Genomic DNA, 19,602 nt, shown 5'->3' on the forward strand with positions numbered 1-19,602 from the left:
GTGAGTCAAAAATTCTTGTGCATCTTTTGGTGTTCTTTTATGCTCATGAGACAACTGACAATTACAAATGCGCCCATTTCACCTAAAAAAAATAATCCTGGATAGTATTTTGGACTCATTGCCTAGTTAAAGAGGAGAGACTGTTTTCAGAGAGTCATTTAGAAAAGTAGCTTATTTTAAATGCCTGAAGTTGTATGAATACTTTTCAATGAGTGCTTTTTCTATTTAAGAAATGGACTTCCTGTGACTCGGTTGTAAAGTCAGTCATGCGCCTTCATGCTTCAGTAGGAGATAACTTGTGTACTTCTTCTGTGCGTATCCCAATTTGAAATAAGTGGTTTTTAAGAGACGGAAAAATAACTACAACACAGCCTATACATAATGCTTGAAAGAGGCATTCTTGCTGTTTTACTGTTGACAGCCTGAATTACTGACTCCCATTACTTAACATTTCCTGTAATTTACCAAATGTGTCTCACTATTATATTATCGTTGAACTGCATATCAGATCACATCTTATTCAAGGACTTCACACCATCTAGTTGGAAAAGAAAATACCTTCTTAAACATTTACCTTTTTTTCCAAATAAATTTGGAAAGGCTTTCTGGGGAAAATGAGGGTAACCCATTCTTGGTGTTTCGGACTAGGAAAATCCATTTGCAGAACTGTTAAAAAGAATACAATGATTTAGCTAAGTACGCTGGAGACATACTTAAGAATGCATTCAGAAGGATCAGCTAAGTAAAGAAGGAAATGAAAATCAGCAGGATGCTTGGTTTGTTCGGTCAAACAAGGGAGGATGCAGCTCCATACAACAAGAGATTTAATTGAATGCTGAACTAATAAAGTTCTGACTGGACTGAATGGAAATGATAAGAGTTGGTTAAGTCAGGAGCAAAAAAAGGGAGAGCAAAGCTAGGCTAGGAATACAAGGTCAAATCAAGCCAAAAATAATTTAAAAAAATCAAGGAAATTATAAGGACAGAAGTACATACAGCTTCAATTTATATTGCAACCAGGAAACCATTACTTTATGCTGAATGGCATCCAGTCAGATTAGTTTCAACTAAAACAGGCATATAGGTTCGTTTTTAAAGTGGCGGTAAACCAAACTAATCTGATCCAGGTGGTTTTCAGTCATCCAAAATGACGTAAGATAACAGCAGGGAATAAAATATGACAGCAAGACTTTCCCTGACATCTTTCTCTGGTGGAGTTCGTGTACAGAAGGTGCTGAAGACTTTTTCCCCTTACAGGTAGACCAGGTTGCAAACAATTATTAAGAAAGCAATCTTCCATGCATGCTGAATTGAAGGCAAGCAAGGAAACAAGGAATAATCATCTTAGAAGTACATGATATAGCAATTTTGTATGTTTCATAAGCATCCATCTAAAGAATACACTAATAATTATCATTAGCTTGTGCTAGGATTTAGTGCCAGTGAAAAGGCAGGTTTGAGCAGAAAAGCACACCACACAACAGCCTTAAGGCAGCATGCACTGTTTGTGTTTTTTGTTTTGTTTTGTTTTTTTTTCCAGGCTGTACCTGTTCTGCAAGACAACACACTAAAACCTTCCACCTTCTGGACTGTCAATCTGGCAGCCTTCAAATGCACTAAATTATTTAAAAAGAAAAGTAGAAAAGCTTGTATTTAATTCAGTGAACTAGAAGTGCTCATTGGATAAAAAGGTTCTTAAAATATTTTATTTTGCCTTAAATTCAGTGTAAAAGGAAATCAATTTCCCAAATACAATTAATTATGGCAAGATTTAGAACTTACTTTAACAAGCATGGCAGTCAATTGTGATATTTCAATGTGAAACTAAGCCTGTATAAAAGTTTTAAGTGCATATTTTTTCAAGCATGCACACAGGAACACAGAAAAAAGAGACAGGCTTCAGGCCTCAGAAAACCCTCAAACAACTGAAAAGCAGAGGACAAAGTCTACTCTTCTGTCTAGGACACTGCTATTTCTACTTTCCTCTGCTTGTATTATGGAATTAAGAAAAAAAAGAAAAGGAGGGAGGGATGTGGGAAAGGAGAGAAGTTCAGGAGAGCAGCTCTCTCTTCTCCCAATAGGCAAAACACAAGGACTATAGAAAATATACTGTTAAATGATGTACTATCCCTCTGCATCTAATTGATAGATGTGATAGTGGTATTACACTGCACTCATTAATGAGTTGATAAAAAAAAATAACTATTATTTAATAAAGGGCTTTAAAAAAAAAATACACAACAGCAGAATGCCACTGAAGGGAAAAAGAAACAAGTCCTTTAATGTGAAGAGCTAGGAGTTCCCCTTCCTAAGTAAAGGAGAAACTTCAGTACTCACACAACAAAATGCCCTGTTACAGCTATTTAAGTATTTCTGCAGAGTAGGAATTCTACTTACATTTTATGTATGTACATTTTCACATAATGAAAACAAACTACAGTATGAACGTAGTATCTGCCAAATACTACTTTTGAAATAGAAAAAAAATTAATTCTAGAAATCAAGGAATAAAAAAATGCATTAATGTGCGTGGTCAGAATTGTCAGTTAATACCTACCAAATATTCTGCTTCTCCTAGTGTGTAAATTACATTCCAGTAGCACATATTTTTGTGGGACCAAGTTTTCTTCTATAATTGTACAGCGCAGAGGTAGAAAATAAATTCCTAACTGTTGAATCATTGACTTAAACCATTTTTAAAATTCAGAAAACACCCAAAAGCTTTTAGGTGATAGAGTATACTTGTGTATTAAATGAAACTTCATTTTGAGATTTATTTTTTTTTTTATATCCAACAGTATTTTGAGGTGATAGTGATTATAGCTCCTTTTGTGAATATGGGGGTGGGGTTGCCATTTGGAATGGTCTTTTTTCTTTTCTTTTTTTTTTTCTTTTTTCTTTTTTTTTTTTTCATTCTGAAGGACCATTGCCTCAGCTTTTTTGGTTATTGCTTTTTTTTCTTTTTTTCTTTTTTTTTTTTTTTGAAGACCATTCCATTTATTTATTTTTTAACATCTTAAAGTCATAAGGACTTATATGCAAAGCAGTCATACACTTTATCATTAAAACCCATAGGTAAAATACGTACACAAATCCAACAAAAGGCTAGTACATAGTAAAGCCTAAGCATACTACTATGCAATATTATGAATACATAACTTTAGAGACTTCAGTTTAGTACTGTTATCTATTCATTTCTGAAAACATTCACAAAGATTTTAAATGCAAATTTTCGTTCCGTATCTGGAATAGAACAAAAATTATCTATGTTATAACAACTTTTGGTCATTTGTGCTTGACCAATTCGGTAAATTACAAAGAACCCAAAGAATTCTGTAACTTTCTGTAGAACTATGTAATAAAAACATTGCATATGTTCCTAATATGATGTCTTTAGCAATCATTTACTGAAATGTAACTCAAACATCAATCTCTCAAAACGTGTAACTGATCAGCTGCTTTTTAGCCTATATCCGAATTCAACTTCATCACAAAACCCCTTTTAATACAAAGATGCAGAAGTACATTAGGTAATACTAATGCAACACAGGTGCAGTTCTAGCATTGTCACTGATGAGTTGAATCATCTTCTCCATGAACGGGACTCATTGTCTTCCTCCTCTTCATCATCATCTTGAAGCAGCGAGTCATCCACCAAAGACTCTTCCTGAAACTTCAAGAGAAAAATGTGATAACCTCTGTTACGTCAGAAAGTGTAAGAGATCAAAAGGCAACGTACAATCCTCTGCAAAGATTTAAGAACAAGCAAATTCATTTTTAATAGTTAAATGGTAATGCTTTCAAAAAAGTATACTGTATATGTGTGTATTTAATACGCACATATTAATATATGGCAAACGCAACTTTTTTCTTTTACTGGACCTCAAAATGACATCATAATTCAATAGATACTCTGATTCCTTAGCATGTCATCCACACCAAGGCTTTAACATTCTGATGGAACTTGAGATGCTATACTGAAAACTAATGTTAGGTTTTCAAAGTTAATATTAACTATGCCTCTTTTAATCCCAGAGCTTAATCTACCTGTGCTTTAGTATCAAAAAAAAAAAAAAAAACAGAATATGGAATATTTTAATTTTGACAGCTTTAAGAAAATGCATTTTAAATCATAGCTCTGTCTGCATCTTGTCTCAATATACATTTCTGTACTGTAAGCTGAAATAAAACATTGCTTTCTGAGTACTGAAGTCTCCTCTTCTGGTGTACAGATGTCCAGCAGACTAAAATATGATAGCACTGCTGAAAAGGAGAGCTCTCTCTCAAGTAAAAAGCAACAACAGCAAAAAACACATCAAGGTCTTTCTTCAAAGTCTTAAGCCTCTTTATGATAGTATTCCTTAGGTGAATTAAACTTATCAATAGAGTTTAGACAGAAAAAAATGAAACCTTTTTCATGTGTGTACCATAGTGGCTATAAAACAAAGTTACATAAATAGCACAATCAATTGTAAGTACATGGAAACTCGAGATGTCTCATACATAAAAGGAATACAAGACTGAAATTGAGGCGACTGATTACAGAAACCTCCACAGCCCTGATTCAATCCTGCATAAGTTAAAAATTTGAACGATAAAATTACATAAAAATTATTTTATGCAATTGGTTGAACTTCTGCAAATGAACATGAAGTTCTTGAACTTGTCCATCCAAGACCTGGGATTCCTAACACTATACTTCAATACTAACTTAACCAAATGCTAGAAGCAATACGCAGTGCACACAAAGAATGACATTTAAATACAAAATTTCCTGAAGATTGCTGAAAGGAAATCCATCATACAAAGAAATTTTGTGAATGTCAGGGGGTCTAATTCAGCTGTAGAGAATTCAAATAAAATCCAATCTAATGAAATGAGGAAGATAGGGGAGCTATGTACACTTGATTTGTTTTGAAAATGGAAAGTGATGAGAGGCAAGTAGAGGTAAGCATGTTAAATGAGTAATCTGTAAACACTGGGCCAAGTAAAAATCCAGCAACATCACCAATAAAAATATAGATAAAATAAGATTTTTATATTATACATTTGGTATTGCAAAGACCTCAGCAAGCACACAAAGGCAATGAGTAGCCTGGTAGCCTGGATCAAATCCCTGTGCACTTTCTACAATACTTAGCTAATGACTGACTACAAAAACATTCCAGAGAGAGAGAAAATCAGCTAAAAAAAAAAAAAAAAAAAAAAAACAGAACTCAAGAAATGTGTTAGAGGAAAAAATCAAAAAATACTAGAAGATTTGCAATAAAGGTCAACATTTAAACCATGAAATTATTTCTTAATAGCTACCCCCCAAAAAAATCATTACCTCAATTTTAACTTACATCTTGAAAATTTGGTGTGTTTTGGATGGGTCAATCAACTTAGGAGTTACAAAGAACAGCCCCATGCAGTCTTTTCCCTAAATTTTATTTCCACACCTCATGACTCCTGTTAAGGAGTACAACCGTCACCTAAAATAGATGTATCCCACTACTACAAACACTTCAAGAGTAGTCAAGACAAGAGAATGTACATGTAAATCTGCCCTTTCCCTCTGCCAGGCCAGCCAATGCATTTAACTTGTTACCATCTTCATTCCCTTCCACTTCCGATTTTCTTACAACCCAAAGGTTCCCTTCCACACTCAGTATCTTCAGCTAGGGTTTAAATCTAAATCTCATGATACATCACATGCCAATCAGTCTGTACTTTCCTTTCTTTACCCTGTTAAGTATTTGTATATCTTTGCATGCCCTTTCTTTCATTATGTAAAATGACAAAGTCTTAAAATGAAGGAGTTGCTCAATGAGACCTCCCACTACGGTAGGCTCCTTACAGTAACAAACATTGCTTCAGAAGCAATACATCCCTGATGGGAAAGTGACAATATATCTAAGAACCTCTGAACATTACTCAGCATAGCCTCTTGTTCACTCACAGCTCATTACTACTTGACAATGTATGAGGCTTGTATATAGAAGAGCAACATTTATTAAGTCAGAATACACAAATGCTTGAACTGAACACTCAGTGGTGAAAGTAGACAACTCTACCTGTCTTTCACACAGTAAAAATAAACTGGCATTTTTAGAGACAGAAAGAAGACAAACTACATTTCTTCAGGAAAACAAAAATGAATGAAAATGAAAAAATGAAAACTGAATGATAAACAAACGTAAAAAGACTAACTGAGTTTGGTTATATCAAAACAATCTTGTGAAGATGCTTTTATGGTAGGTCCACCAAAATATCATAGGAAAAGACATAAATGAATACAGCTCCAAGTAACTCAGGTATACTTCAGCTCTTCTATGGCAGTCATTTATAATTGGCAGTAAATAAATTAGAAAAAAAGCTGCTTGACTTTTTACTCAAGTGACACTTCCCTCCTCCCCCCCCAATAATTCACAAATGTATGTAAATTTGAACGTAAGTTACACATACCAAAAAATGCAGCCCAACAATTACTGTATTAACCTAGTTATTTGGACAAAGCTTTAGTATCTTTTCTTGCACCACAATGAAGACTGACACTCAGCAGGGGTTACTTTAGATGTCTAAATGAAGTTAGCAGATTATCTAAATTATTACTTCACCGGCATCCTACAAGACATCTCTCACTATAAAGGAAAGCTAGATTCTGAGCTATGATCCTCTAAGAAATTAGTGCTTAGAGATGGTACAAATAACTATGTTTTAGACAAGATTTTTGGTTATTTCTTATGCAACTTTGAACCCAGATCTTTCAGTTTCTAGATACACCCCCTAGAAATGAAACATTCCTGCAATTAGAAGTGAAGTATTTGGACTGTCAATAGCCTAGAAAACAAGAAAAAAATTGATAGATTACTCCACTATCTGATATTAATACATGAGTCAGGTTCAAGAAACATGAATGAACGGATCATTTTCTTTTGAATCAAAAATATTTCATCTTAAGAAATAAAAAGGAAAAAAAAAAAAGCTTACTTCTTCTTCATCGGGTTCAGCTTCTTCTGTTTCAACAGCTGACATACTAGCAACAGGCTTGTTCCATGCCAACTTCAGCTCCTGTCCTTTAAACCGAGATCCATGAATCGCAGCCTAAAACAAGTTTAAACATCTTAGTTAAATATTTCCTCATCAAGCGAAATACTAACTTCGCTAATACTTAAATCCCAGACGTAAGCCAATAGTCTGGTCTGCTTTTTCTGAAGAAAATCCAAGTTTTAGTATGTCCATATTGGATCACTGTTAATAGTTTAAAACAAAACAACTTATTAATTTGCACATCCTTTCAGTTAAATGATCAAAACATATTCAGAACAAAATTGACCTTGAAAATCAAGCATCATTTGGTGATGTAACATACTGAACCCAACTTGTTTTTTTTAAAACTACCCTGATGTGTTCTTCACCTGTCAAAGACTGACACAAAACTGTTAACGCGTTATTTACTGGAAGAAATAAGGCATTCCACAAACACAAATGATTTAACATTAAAACAAGCAAACAAACAAACAACACCTCTGTGATTACAACTTAATCTACTGGAAAATGTTCCACTTCTTGTAAAGCCTTTGTAATTGAAATGTAAAAATTTTTAACTTATGGGATATTCATGTCGTTTTAAGTACCAGATGCATTAAGTGGCTGCTTTGGAAATAGTATGTTCAAATTAAAGTAACATGAACTAGCATAAATCAGCGTTAGCAACATTCCGAAGTAACCGTCACAGTCACAAAAGATTTATAGTACAATCTGAAAGCACAGCATAATGTGAAATGTAGAAACAATTACATGTTCAATGACATCTGAACATGAATTGTGTGATATTAAAGTCCCCAGGTATAAATTTTAAATCTGTACATATAAATTTATGATAAATTTAAAAGATTCTATGCCTATTAAAATGCAGCTCAGGAGCTTTTCGTCCATGGTCTCATCACAATGTCACACAACTGGAATTTTTAGAACTACTTATACGTGACATTTAGGTCCAGAAACAACTTGTAATCGTTGGAAGAAATTACTACTACATAAAAATGCAACATTTTACAACAGGGAATCCTCCTCTTACTTCCAGGCTAGAACATGTACAGTCATAAAGCTTAAGCCTTTTTTCATTTAAGAAGGTAAAATATTAGCTGCATTTACTTCACAATTGGTCACAGCAGATGCTTCTAGTAACTACATCCTCTATTTACAACTTCTTCAATTACTGATGTCTGCTGCACTAATAAACACAAATTCCAGTGCAAATGTTTAATATATAAGAATATCAAGAAAAATATAGACTTTACTGTATTTGACCTAGCATAGTTTTCATACAATTTTCATTTCAAAATGAAGGTGCAATTAGACGGTTACAAGAAGATGAGAAGTTTTAATGCTAACTGGACTGTGGGCATACAACACATCAATAAAGAATTTTAATCCAATTAAAAACCTGGGATAAAACTTGAAAACTTCATCTATTGGACTTGAAAACAATGGAAGAAAAACACGCTGTTTTTCAAATGCAGTGAAACTTATTATAGAAGAGTAACAAATGTACACAATGTTAACTTGAACTATTCCACCTACCATGTCTCCCCTCTCCTCTATAAATACCTTTCTGCATCCTCTGCACTATCCTCCTTTTCACACACTGCATATATAAAAATTTCTTCACTTCATAATATAAAATCATATGTAAGAAACTTCTGTGTTTGCTTCCAAAGCTACTGTTCTCTGTTTTTTGGGGAAAGAAATTTAAGTAAGGCTGAAATTACTCTCCAGGCCAATTTTTCAGCAGTTCTAACAGTAAGACCTGTATTTTGCTGATAAATAACATCTGTTAATTTCCTTTGGATCATAGTCCATCCGAGAGAAGAAGAGACGTTATTTGGACAGTACATAAAAACAGGTAATTGTCCTAGGTCACCTATTTTTAAGTGTAAGCTACTTTCAATAATTGAGAGTATTTTTTTATATAATACCTATAATATTTCTTATATAAGCTACAACTATAACATTAAGTAATACGAAGGTGCAAAATCAAGTATCAAATGTTAGGAAGCACCAAAATTAAAAATTTCAACCATAACTCAGTCCACTTGTGAGTATACTAATTATTACAGCTTTTATCTGTGTTCATGTATTTCTTATTCTCCACAAAACTTCTGTTCACTGTTGAAATACAGTTGTACAGTACTGTTTTTTTCTCCTTACCAGTCATTATATACTATGCACACTAATTACACTTTCCTTTTTGCAGAATAATTACCATCTCTGTACAGATAGCACTCAACACTGTTACATATAAAATTTTCACAAACCATATTTCTATATTTCTTTGGAAGACGGATCAAATTATTTCTCAAAATAATGCATCAAATTATTTCTCAAAATTTCTCATCAATTTATTATTACATTATTTTTCATCAAATTATTATATGCTGTACCATATATATATCATATGTATCATAATCATTATGATACTGTAAGTGTTCAAAACTACTGCACCCCATTGGCTTTATTTGCATTGTAAATGTATTTCTGTCAATCAGGTCACTGGTCTCTCAAGATAAAGCATACAGAAAGAGAAGAGACTGGCCATGTATGAAAATTCTGTTCAAGTAATCTCCACAAGATGAACTTTGTGCAAAAATATAAACTTTGTTCAAAATAAAAATATAAAATGAAATCTTTCTATACAACCATACCGTAAATACGAATCCATTCTTTTTCTTTCGGGAAGCCCTATTACTTTCAGGATACTCCTTCCCAACAGTGATGCAAGGATTTTAAAGAAAACAAAATCATTTGCAGAACAACTCTGTTTGGTATTTTGCACAGGTTCATATACTGCACTATTTACTGAGTAAGGCAGGACTGCAGCTGAACCAAACACATGAAGTCCTAATGATCTGTATGCAATGATTCTGAATTACAACATACCTCAATGCTGGATTTTAGTTTCTACGAGTTACTTCTATAATTCTATACTTATATAATTTCATAAAGAAATTAAAAAAAAAATGAAAATATCATTGTATAAGATTACTTTTACATTACCCTAAATTTTCAGGCAAATGTATGAAAACAAACACCAAACAGATTCCAACAATACCAAAGAAAATGCATAGGCTCAGTCTGCAGGATGTCAATGAACCTACAGAATACTGTGAGGTCTTCAGGTGAAAACAGTGCAGTATCCATGCAAAAACAACTGGTAATTAAATAAAGACAAACCAGGACATCTAGCTATGAATTCCCACACTTGTCTTGATCTCTCTTTCACATCATGTATTTTTCCCTGGTTTATTTAAAGCATCTTCATTTCATAAGAATTTCAGTAACATGCTGTTTTGACAGATTTGTTTAATCTGGAATTAAGACTTCTGTGTCAGACTTCTTTTAAAACCCTTCTGAGTAATTAACTACATTAAATTTAATCAATTATAGAAATATAAAGCAGTTGAATGTTGAGGAGTATTTTCAACAAAGAACTATACTCACAGCTTCAGCTTCTGCTCTCGTCTTAAAGGTAATCACCGCGTGGAGGGAAGAGTCATCTATCTGGCAATCTTCAATTTCACCATATTGCTTTTAATATGAAAAAGAAAAAAAAAAAATGGTAAAATAGTCCTCCTCCTCTATCCTCCCCCTCTAAAAATGACGTCCTAAACGAAAGGCCCTCAAAAAGCATATAGAATAGTGTACCCCTTCACAGCCTCAATGCCAGTCTGAGGGCTTTGCAAGAAATATTGTTGTGGTTTTTTTTCCATTTCGAAAACACAAAGTACGGTAGTCTTTGGATTTCCTGACTGTAAATATACAGGAATGAAGTAAAATTACAACAGAAGAAAGAAGTTCTTCTGCTTCAATAATTCTCTCTTGATCAGAAAGTTCACATCTTGAGATTACTCCCTAAGTCTATTACGATACAGTTCTACAAAAAGATTTAATAGATACAGAAGAGGTAGCAAGTTTCCAATTTAGCTCGATTTCAGCATCTTAATATCCTGCCCCATACATTCCTGCAAGAGTCTCTAAGTTTTTTTTAATTTTGAAGTTGGGTGTTGTAAGGTATTCTTCTTTTTACCCCAAAAATTTATAAAATCTTTGTTTAAATGTTCAGTCTGTCATTAGGAAGTTGTATATCTACATATGTAGATATATATAGATCGTGAAAACACAAGACCTAAAAAAAATAATACAGTAGTGCTGGTAGGTTACTTTTCTTAACTCTTGTTCTTTTCAAAAGCTGCTTACACAGCTGCCAGACAAGAAATATTAAGTGCAATGACTGAAGTAGAATTTACCAGACTTAGTGGGTCTTCAATTTCTATCTTCAAAGACAACCACTGAAATTAAATATTGGAAAACAAACAAAGAAAACACCAAGGTGGTGTGTGTTTGCTAGGGAAGGAGGGTGACAGGACTTACTTGTTATTTATGTAAACGCTGATATTCTCAGTATTCATCCCTCAAAATAAACTAATATTACTTTAAGCTTTTTTTTTTTTTTAATGACAGATAAAGGGGTCTTAAAGGGGTTTTATTTCTTTCTGTCCAACTATCAATTTATTATACTTGCATAAAAATACTGCTGAAATTCTGATTTTATTTTTAAATCGTGAACTTTTAAATCATGAATCTATATCATATTATAGATTCAGTCCTAAATAAAATTTCCAGATGAATTAAGTTAAGAAAAAAAAAGTCATTGGAAAAAAGAATGTTATCCAAAGAACAGAAGAAGTGAAATTACAACATACCGCAAAATGAGGAAGAAGATCTTCTCTATCACTTTCTGTAAATGCAGAGATTTCTAATGCCCTAGGTCGATGATCCACAACCGCATGCACAGGAACTCCTCTGCCTCTACCCCGTCCACGTATTCCTCTACCTCTGCTACGTGATGCACCCCGACCTCTTGCATGAACCCCTCTACCACGAACTGAAGAAAGAATCCCTCGTTTGGCAGCCTAAGATATTTATACATAACATGGTGATTTATAAAAATTCATAATCTAAATGTTTAGACAAAAATACCAAACACGTTCACAGAGCAGCTTACAGGTTTTAAAATAAGATGTTTATAGAAATATTACTTTTTAGTAACAGATCAAAAACAGGACAGCAACAGAAAAAAGAACAAAGCATTCAAAAAAAAAAAAAAAAAGATGTCAGAAGAACCCTCATCTGTGATGACAATTCCTCGAAGGAGGTCAGACTGTAGTGTAACATCTGAAATTTCTCGATGTGGGGACTAACAATTTTCTTTTAATTCAAAAACTGGACTATCATTCTGACAAGAAAATATGGAGCATAGTAGGTTTTGGTTACAGGACTGTGAGGTATGAAAGAGAGGACCTACTAAGAACCTCCAAGTACAAAACATTCTCTAAAAATTTGGGTCTACATAGTCACTAATTTCCATTCCTGCAACATCTGTGCTTCCATTTTTAAAGAACAGGTATGCATTCTCTAGAAGTCAAAAGGTTGGTGACAGTATCTCCATCAGCCATTTAAAAAATAAGTTGCAAATAATATTCTACAGTGTTTGTTTACAACTCAACCACTAATAACACTATTTGAATGCATGCCAACAGTATCATCCATGAGGAGATAATTTTCTTTATTAATGAAATCATTCAGAACACCTAAGAAATATTACTCACCATCAGAATAAATACTGGTAACTTCTGCTTGTGTTATTTCTCTACTCAGTTGGCTTAGCTTATTAACAAACCTATTTTCACAAGTACCAAAGCTGCATAACAACTTACTTTTGAAGTAAGATTTTAGGGCAACCTAGCTGTATATACATATATACATGCAGTGTTCATATGTAGTTACACATAAAACATGACAAAACCTCATTAAGAGGGATTTAAGCAACACAGTAGCCTGCTTCAGAGTAAAAAAAAAAAAAAAAAAAAAAAAAGTAGGAGCATCATGCAACTAAGTAGCTACTACAAAATCATATATTCAAGACAGTACAATATAACACCAAATAACCTCCAATAGTATTCTGAGATCCTTAGAATAAGACACAAAGAATCTCGCATAGACTTCCAAATTTTTGTAAAGTGATTCCTTTAACAAAAAGCGTATTTCTGCATATAGAACACATTTTGAGATACTGTCATTGTTTTGCTAAGTCCATCTTTCCTTCAACCTAATGCTGTAATAACACTGCTTTCTGACACTTTGGTCTTTTTGGTTATTAAGAGGATGTTGAGATTCAAGAAGAAAAGAACAAGCTATGTCTTTTATTGTTTTGTAAAAAAAACACAGCACCACCTATAGACAATATATTTAATGCTCCATATTCTCAAGGAAGCACTCCTGCCATAAATCTGTAAAATACCATGTCATGTTAAAGTTACAGAATTTAAATAAATTAGAGATCAAAATTAAAGATAATACTATTTCTCTGGTCAAGGAGAGCTCAGAAACTTATTATGTATTATTGCTAACTGTCTGCATCTATAATTGGAGCTTAATATTGCACTGAAGAAAAAGTTTGATACAACACACAAGCTAAGAAATATATTTTCATTAAAAGTTATTTGCTACAAATAAGAGACAAACATACTTCCAGCTGCAGTTCTGTGTATTTCCGTCTTAATTCAGTAACTTCCTCCCCAGCTTGCATCTTCTTGTATAAATCCAGTTCAGTATCTAGTAACTCTTTCTGCATCTAAGAAATTGTTACATCAAATTATTAGTTCCACAGTTTACATTCACTTGTGAGGAAACAATTTTCTGATGAAACTCAAGAATCTATTGCTACACTCCTATCAGCAGGCTATTTCAGAAATATACAGTGACTTAAGGATTGGCCAGTGCTGGCCTTCAGGTGAGGTAGAAGTCTGCCACAGCACTTCTAACTGGAAAAAAAAAATCCTAGAAACTCTAAGGAAAGAGAATTTGAAAACTACATGTAGTGGGATTTAAAATTTAGCCAAGTTGTGGCTTATTAATTTAGATCATAGCTGTAACTTCAGAGGTATACTGCTTAAAATGCTAGGTTTCCACTTTAAAAAAATAAGCCAAGCACAAGCTTAGGAGCGTCTTGGCAAGATAAAATTTCAACATGTAGTATTATGTTACTGAGCTTGGTGATGTCAAAGCCATCTAGTCTACTGCGCAAAGCCAAAGCCAATAGAATTTGTTCTAAACTACATATACACAAAATAGAAAATGCAAAATTAAATGATAGTGATGATGAGATAAAAAGGGATTCTACGAAAAAAAAAAAAGCAGTAGATTTATGAATGAATACACAATCTATAATCAGTAATGACAAAAAGCTTCTAAGATTACCACGAGCACGAATGGTAGTTCTGTTCAGACCACAGTAGAAAAAAGCACAGTGAAAAGATCTCTGCTAACAAAAAGCTGGACTCTGATATATCCAGAATTGCCCTCCAGCACATGGTACCTTAGAAAGAATTATTTAAAAGTTCAAAAATATCTATGAAACTGAAAGGTGTCTCTGAATCCAAATTTAGAGGTGTTCACAGTAACCAGAGGTGCAGGACATGGTACAGGTGCAGGAAAGAGCTTTTACATGACTGTGAAAATTTTATTTCAAGTTCCAAACTGGAAAGGGTTTTTTTTCCTGTTTTGTTTTGTTTTTAATGGAAAAAGCAGCAGCCAAATGTTCTAATGACATCACAAATGAAGGAGAAAATTATAGATGACTATGAAATAGTTTTACATTTACACCCGTTGATTCAAAACCACAGCATGTAATGTATTCAAAGGCTGGTTGTCAAGAGATGAAGGTTTCGCAGTTGTGACAGTTGGAAACCAAGTATCACCACTGAATGATAAAGAAGGGGGTTTTTTGTTTCTTTGTTTTTTTCCTGGAAGCTTTAAAAGAAAAAAAGCTGGATTATTCAACTGGCAACTTCAACCTGAACCCCTTTCATCCCCATTTTTCACCATCTAGAGCAACCACAAAAAATCATCTCCTGTATAATGGTTTTCAAAGTTTTCAAAACTGGAAACTGTTTCTCTCCAATCCCACTGCGTGTTGCTAAATAAATGACACGACAAAACAATCACTTCTGAAACTTCTTAATGACCAGTAATTAAACTCACAAAGTAGCCAGTGACCCTGGTGTCATAATGTCTCTAAACTTTTGAGGTTTCTTTTTAGTTCTCTTAATGAAGACTCCTCTTTTTATAGAGCTGTGCCTGGTCTCAAGAAGATAATGCCTCCTTCAAGACATAGCAGGAGGCAGCAAATGTTTCTACACTCAGGAAAAGGGGATTTTGTAATCTACATGAACTGGAACACACAAAAATATGTAAAGATAATGACACGTTCACATGGGCCTCACATACAGAACTATTCCTGCAAGTTTGCAGGGGCTTCTGAGCTGCCTAGGATTTAACAGCTAATAAAATGCAAGAGAACCTTGTGCAAAGCCTTTCAGAAAATTGCCAAAGTAATAAATTTTAACTGAAGAATGCTCTTAATTACTCACTTTCACAAAATTCAGATGTTTTTTCTCTCTTTCAAATGTTAACAAAACAATGCTCATTGTTAATACACAATCTCCCTGAGAAGAAAGCTATCAATAACATCAACTCTTCTACAGTCTAGATGTTTTGTCCATTATAAACTGTTTCTTCACTTTTCATATTACAAAATAGAAAAAAAAAAAAAAAAACCACCTGAAGAACTGCTTAAAAACTCTAATTAAAGTTAGTGTATCATCTCACTTTTACTAACTAAAAATTAAAATCACATGAGAAACTGATGGACCAGGTTACCAACTGAAGAGTGATGTGGACTGAAGTGATCCCAAGATCAACATACAGGGTTGAAGAGGGAAAACCTCAAGCTTGCACATATTAGAACATAAGTAAAGGAGGGCCTACAGAACAGTATTGTAGGGGAAGACCTCATTACTTTTTTGGGAAATCAGTGCTTCTCTAAAGATCCCGTACACTGATATACATGACAGGAAACAAAGAGGAGAAATTAGATGTCTGCACAGTTCCAAGGCTACAATCTTACAGAGACTACAGAAGCATTGCAGTGTAACTCACACAACTGGAGTGCTGCGGTGGATGGATACTGGCTCTTCAGGAAGGCCAGGCCTGGGAGAAGCAGGAGCTGCCCTCTGTGTGCGAGGGAAGTGTGAATGCATGTAGCTCCGCCCAGGGACAGATGATAAGCCAGCTAGAAATTCATCAGATGGCAGACCAACGTGGGTGACACTGCAGTGGGCGTCTACTACATGCCATCTTATCAGGTAGAAGTAGTAAATGAGGCATTTTTTAGGCAAGTGGAAGCCACCTCATGGTCCTAGCTAGCAGCTGCAAGGGCAGGTTGATTTTAAAGAATCATATCCCCCGCTTTCCAAAACATGCGGGAAATAAACAGCAGGAGGCCTGCATTAATGCCTAAGGAACTCCTAACAAAAATCTAAAAACATAGTGTAGGACAGGTGGAAGTAGGCTCAGACCACACAGATGCAATACAGACAGACTGCCTAAGCATGCAGGTACGATTCTGGAAAGCCAAAGCCCACCTGGTAAGGAACAAAAAAAGCTTCCGTAGGTCTATCAGCAACAACACAAAGACTATGCTATGAAAAATGAAGACCCACTACCGAATGTGGAAGGGGACTTGTAACAAAAGACACGAGAACAGCCAAGGTACTCAATGTCACCTTCTCCTCAAGTCTTTACTCGTAAGACTTATCTTTGTTAAAAGAGATTCAAGTTAGCAAACATTTAAGCTAACTGGACATATACAAATCCCTGAGACCTTATAGATGCGACGGTTAGTACCGAGGGAGCTCACTGATGTCACTGCAAGGCCAATCTTAATTATCTTTGAAAGGTCCTGGCATTTGGGGGCGGTTCCTCAGAACTGATAAAATGCAAATGTCACTCTGACCTTCAAGTAGGGCAAGAAAGATCTAGCAAGTACATACTGGTCAGTCTCATCACAATACCTGAGAGGATAATGGAGCAAATAATCTGGGAAACCATTCCCAAGCATACTAAGAACAACAAAGTGACTGGGGAAAAAAATCAAAAGCAACTTTGAAAATATTGCCAATTCCTAGGACTTTTATGACTCAAATTCACTCTACAAGAAGTTAACTTCTTTCATCTAAGACCTCTAAGAATTATTTTCTCATCAGAAAGCATCAATTCTCTCTGAAAATATCAGAAAAATCTCTTCTATAATTTAAGAAAAAGTTAAGTTTAAATAGCAGTGTCTGAATACTGGTGTTACTACCTCTTGTTCCCCCTCTAAAACAGAGTTATTCCACTGCAACTGTAGTCATTCTAAGAGGCATACACCAACTCCCAGTAATCACACACTATGTCCATCTTCAGGATACAAATGCACTGCTTCCAACTTTTTCCTGACTGACAAACAAGAAAAGAAGTTACAGTGAGTACATACAGGTCATTTCAGTACTACCTTTTTCCCACACCTGTACATCACTGTAATTTATTCTGCATGTACTTTTAATGCCTGTATTTCTAAGCAAAATTAAGCCTTAGAAATGTTCTGTCAAAATGAAAACTAATGATCTGTTTAAACTAAATCCGGGTTGTAACGTTGCACCAGCTTTTTACAATAGAATCCCAAACTTTAGTAGAGATGATTAAGCATTCAGAAGATTTAAGAACTGAATGAAAACAGCAAGAAAAGATCAAGTGTTTTTGTTGGCGGCTGAAAAATACACTGCATAAAAATCTAGCCCTTTATTGTTATGTACTTCCTCATTCAATAAAGCAAGAAAAGCTTGTAATACGTTTAAAATGCCTCTTAAAAATTCCTTAAAAATCTATTATTTCTCAAAGTCTCGCTGAACTCTTAATCATGTTGTCATCTGTTTAGGAACATATACTTCCACAAAAAGAGTAATACTGGATTTAAAAAAGGTAATGTAATTGCATATTTAAGTAGAGTCAAGAAACAGGTTATAGCAATATATTAACAGTAAGTATAGCACAGAAGAGAAACTCCTCTCAACAGGTTCAGCCCAAATACAGATAGCTAAATCAAAGGAAAACCAACCAGTATAATCTTCTATCTAAATCATTTTGCAAACATTTCAATTTCTGCGATGTAAAAAGAACAAACAAAAAATATGTACCAGTTCAGTAGTCAACTAGCTTCATGAAGCATTCAATTTGGGTATTTAACCTGACCAGTGGATATCTTTGTTGCACAATGATAATCCTTTTGCATAAGAAATACTATTTTCGCTGTTTCTATTAACAATGTATGAAAGGAACAGACTAAAAAGACTGAATAAGGCAAAAGACAATCATAGGATTTCTGTTTTGGTATCTTCCAGATCATCACAGAATCATAGAGGTCTTTTCCAACCTAAATGATTCTAAGATCATCTAGTTCTAGCACTGCCAAGTACACCACCAATCCATGTATTGCTTCATGACATCTACAAGCTTCTTCAATACCTCCCCAGGCAGTGACTCAAGTACCTCCCTGGGCAGTCTGTTCCAATACTGCATAACCCTTTCACTGAAGAAGTTTTTTCTAATATCCAACCTAAACCTTCCCTGATGCAACTAAAGGCCATCTCCTCTTGTCTTATTACTTGGTGCTTGGGAGAGGAGACCAGTCTCCACCCCGCTATCGCCTCCTACAGTATCTGGGTAGCAGTGGGTAAAACTTCTAGACAACGGCACTGTTTTTATATTAACTATGCTCCTTTAAAGAGAGAGCAAAAACAATCCCAATTTCATAGAAGACTTCAAAATTAAAACAGCATACTTCTAAATACCTCTGATGTGGCTGCATATTTTCATTCTGGGTGCCGTAAACATGTACATTCTTTTTATTAGAAAGCTGACCAAAACTTGAGTACCTGAGTCTTAGTTTTCATGCTTTTTAGAGGAGTCCCTCCTCCTGACGATACACCCTTTAATTCATCCTTTAACTTGGTAATGCTATTAGTCAGTATTTCCAGTGTTTTCATGATTTCTGCTTTATCTTCTGATTTCATGGCTTTATTTTTCTCCAGCTTCGAAATCAGCATCTGTCCAATTAAAAAAAAAAATATTAAACTACACTTACAGATCTGTTTTCCAGTACTCACCACAGCTCATGGAAAAACATAATTTTGCATTACCCTTGCTGTGATCTTCAAAACTCAATAAAAAAGGCATTTAACAGCTTATATTCAGATATTTTAATCTCTGGTTAATTAATTTGCTAATGAACATCTAGCATCTCTATTTTATTTGGACAGATAAGTTGAACATATTGAAATTATTCCAATATTTGTATTCAACCTAAATGACATTTTGTCCTTTTTCCCCTCTCAAGCTTGAGTGCACTCATGAGTACTTTTCAGTATCAATTTCTCTTGCTCTTGCCAAGTATAGAACTCTCTGACTTGCACTTGTTCACCAAAAGCACATATTTTGCACCTCAAGTTTTTTAATTTCAACTAGAAAAAAGCATCCAAATTGTAGATGCTCGGAGTTTAAGTGGACTAACATGGCAAGTTTGATTAAAACTCTAAACTTAAAAAAAAGAGCATGTTTACTCTTGAATTAGCATTAGCACATTACTTTAAGTCAGTTTGGTAGCTCATGCCAACAAATTCT

At 34.4% G+C, this 19,602-nt stretch overlaps 1 protein-coding gene across 3 annotated transcripts in view; it reads right to left on the reverse strand.

The window, feature by feature from the left end:
• Positions 1–2,255: 2,255 nt before the first annotated feature.
• Positions 2,256–19,602, reverse strand: part of RBM26 (RNA binding motif protein 26) — a 52,003-nt gene continuing 34,656 nt past the window's right edge. For 2 of the 3 annotated variants that reach the window (XM_084305117.1, XM_084305118.1), the window contains 6 exons: positions 18,858–19,028; positions 13,574–13,678; positions 11,748–11,957; positions 10,486–10,572; positions 6,973–7,086; positions 2,755–3,673 (listed from right to left, as the gene is read on the reverse strand). In XM_084305117.1, the coding sequence (XP_084161243.1) occupies positions 3,584–3,673; positions 6,973–7,086; positions 10,486–10,572; positions 11,748–11,957; positions 13,574–13,678; positions 18,858–19,028 (777 nt within the window). In that variant the 3' untranslated portion in view covers positions 2,755–3,583. Of the gene's footprint in view, positions 3,674–6,972; positions 7,087–10,485; positions 10,573–11,747; positions 11,958–13,573; positions 13,679–18,857; positions 19,029–19,602 lie in introns of all 3 variants that reach the window. The other variant, XM_084305116.1, reaches the window with a different exon arrangement.

The sequence above is a fragment of the Netta rufina genome, assembly GCF_964035555.1.
Source record: "Netta rufina genome assembly, chromosome: 1".
Classification (NCBI taxonomy): domain Eukaryota; kingdom Metazoa; phylum Chordata; class Aves; order Anseriformes; family Anatidae; genus Netta; species Netta rufina.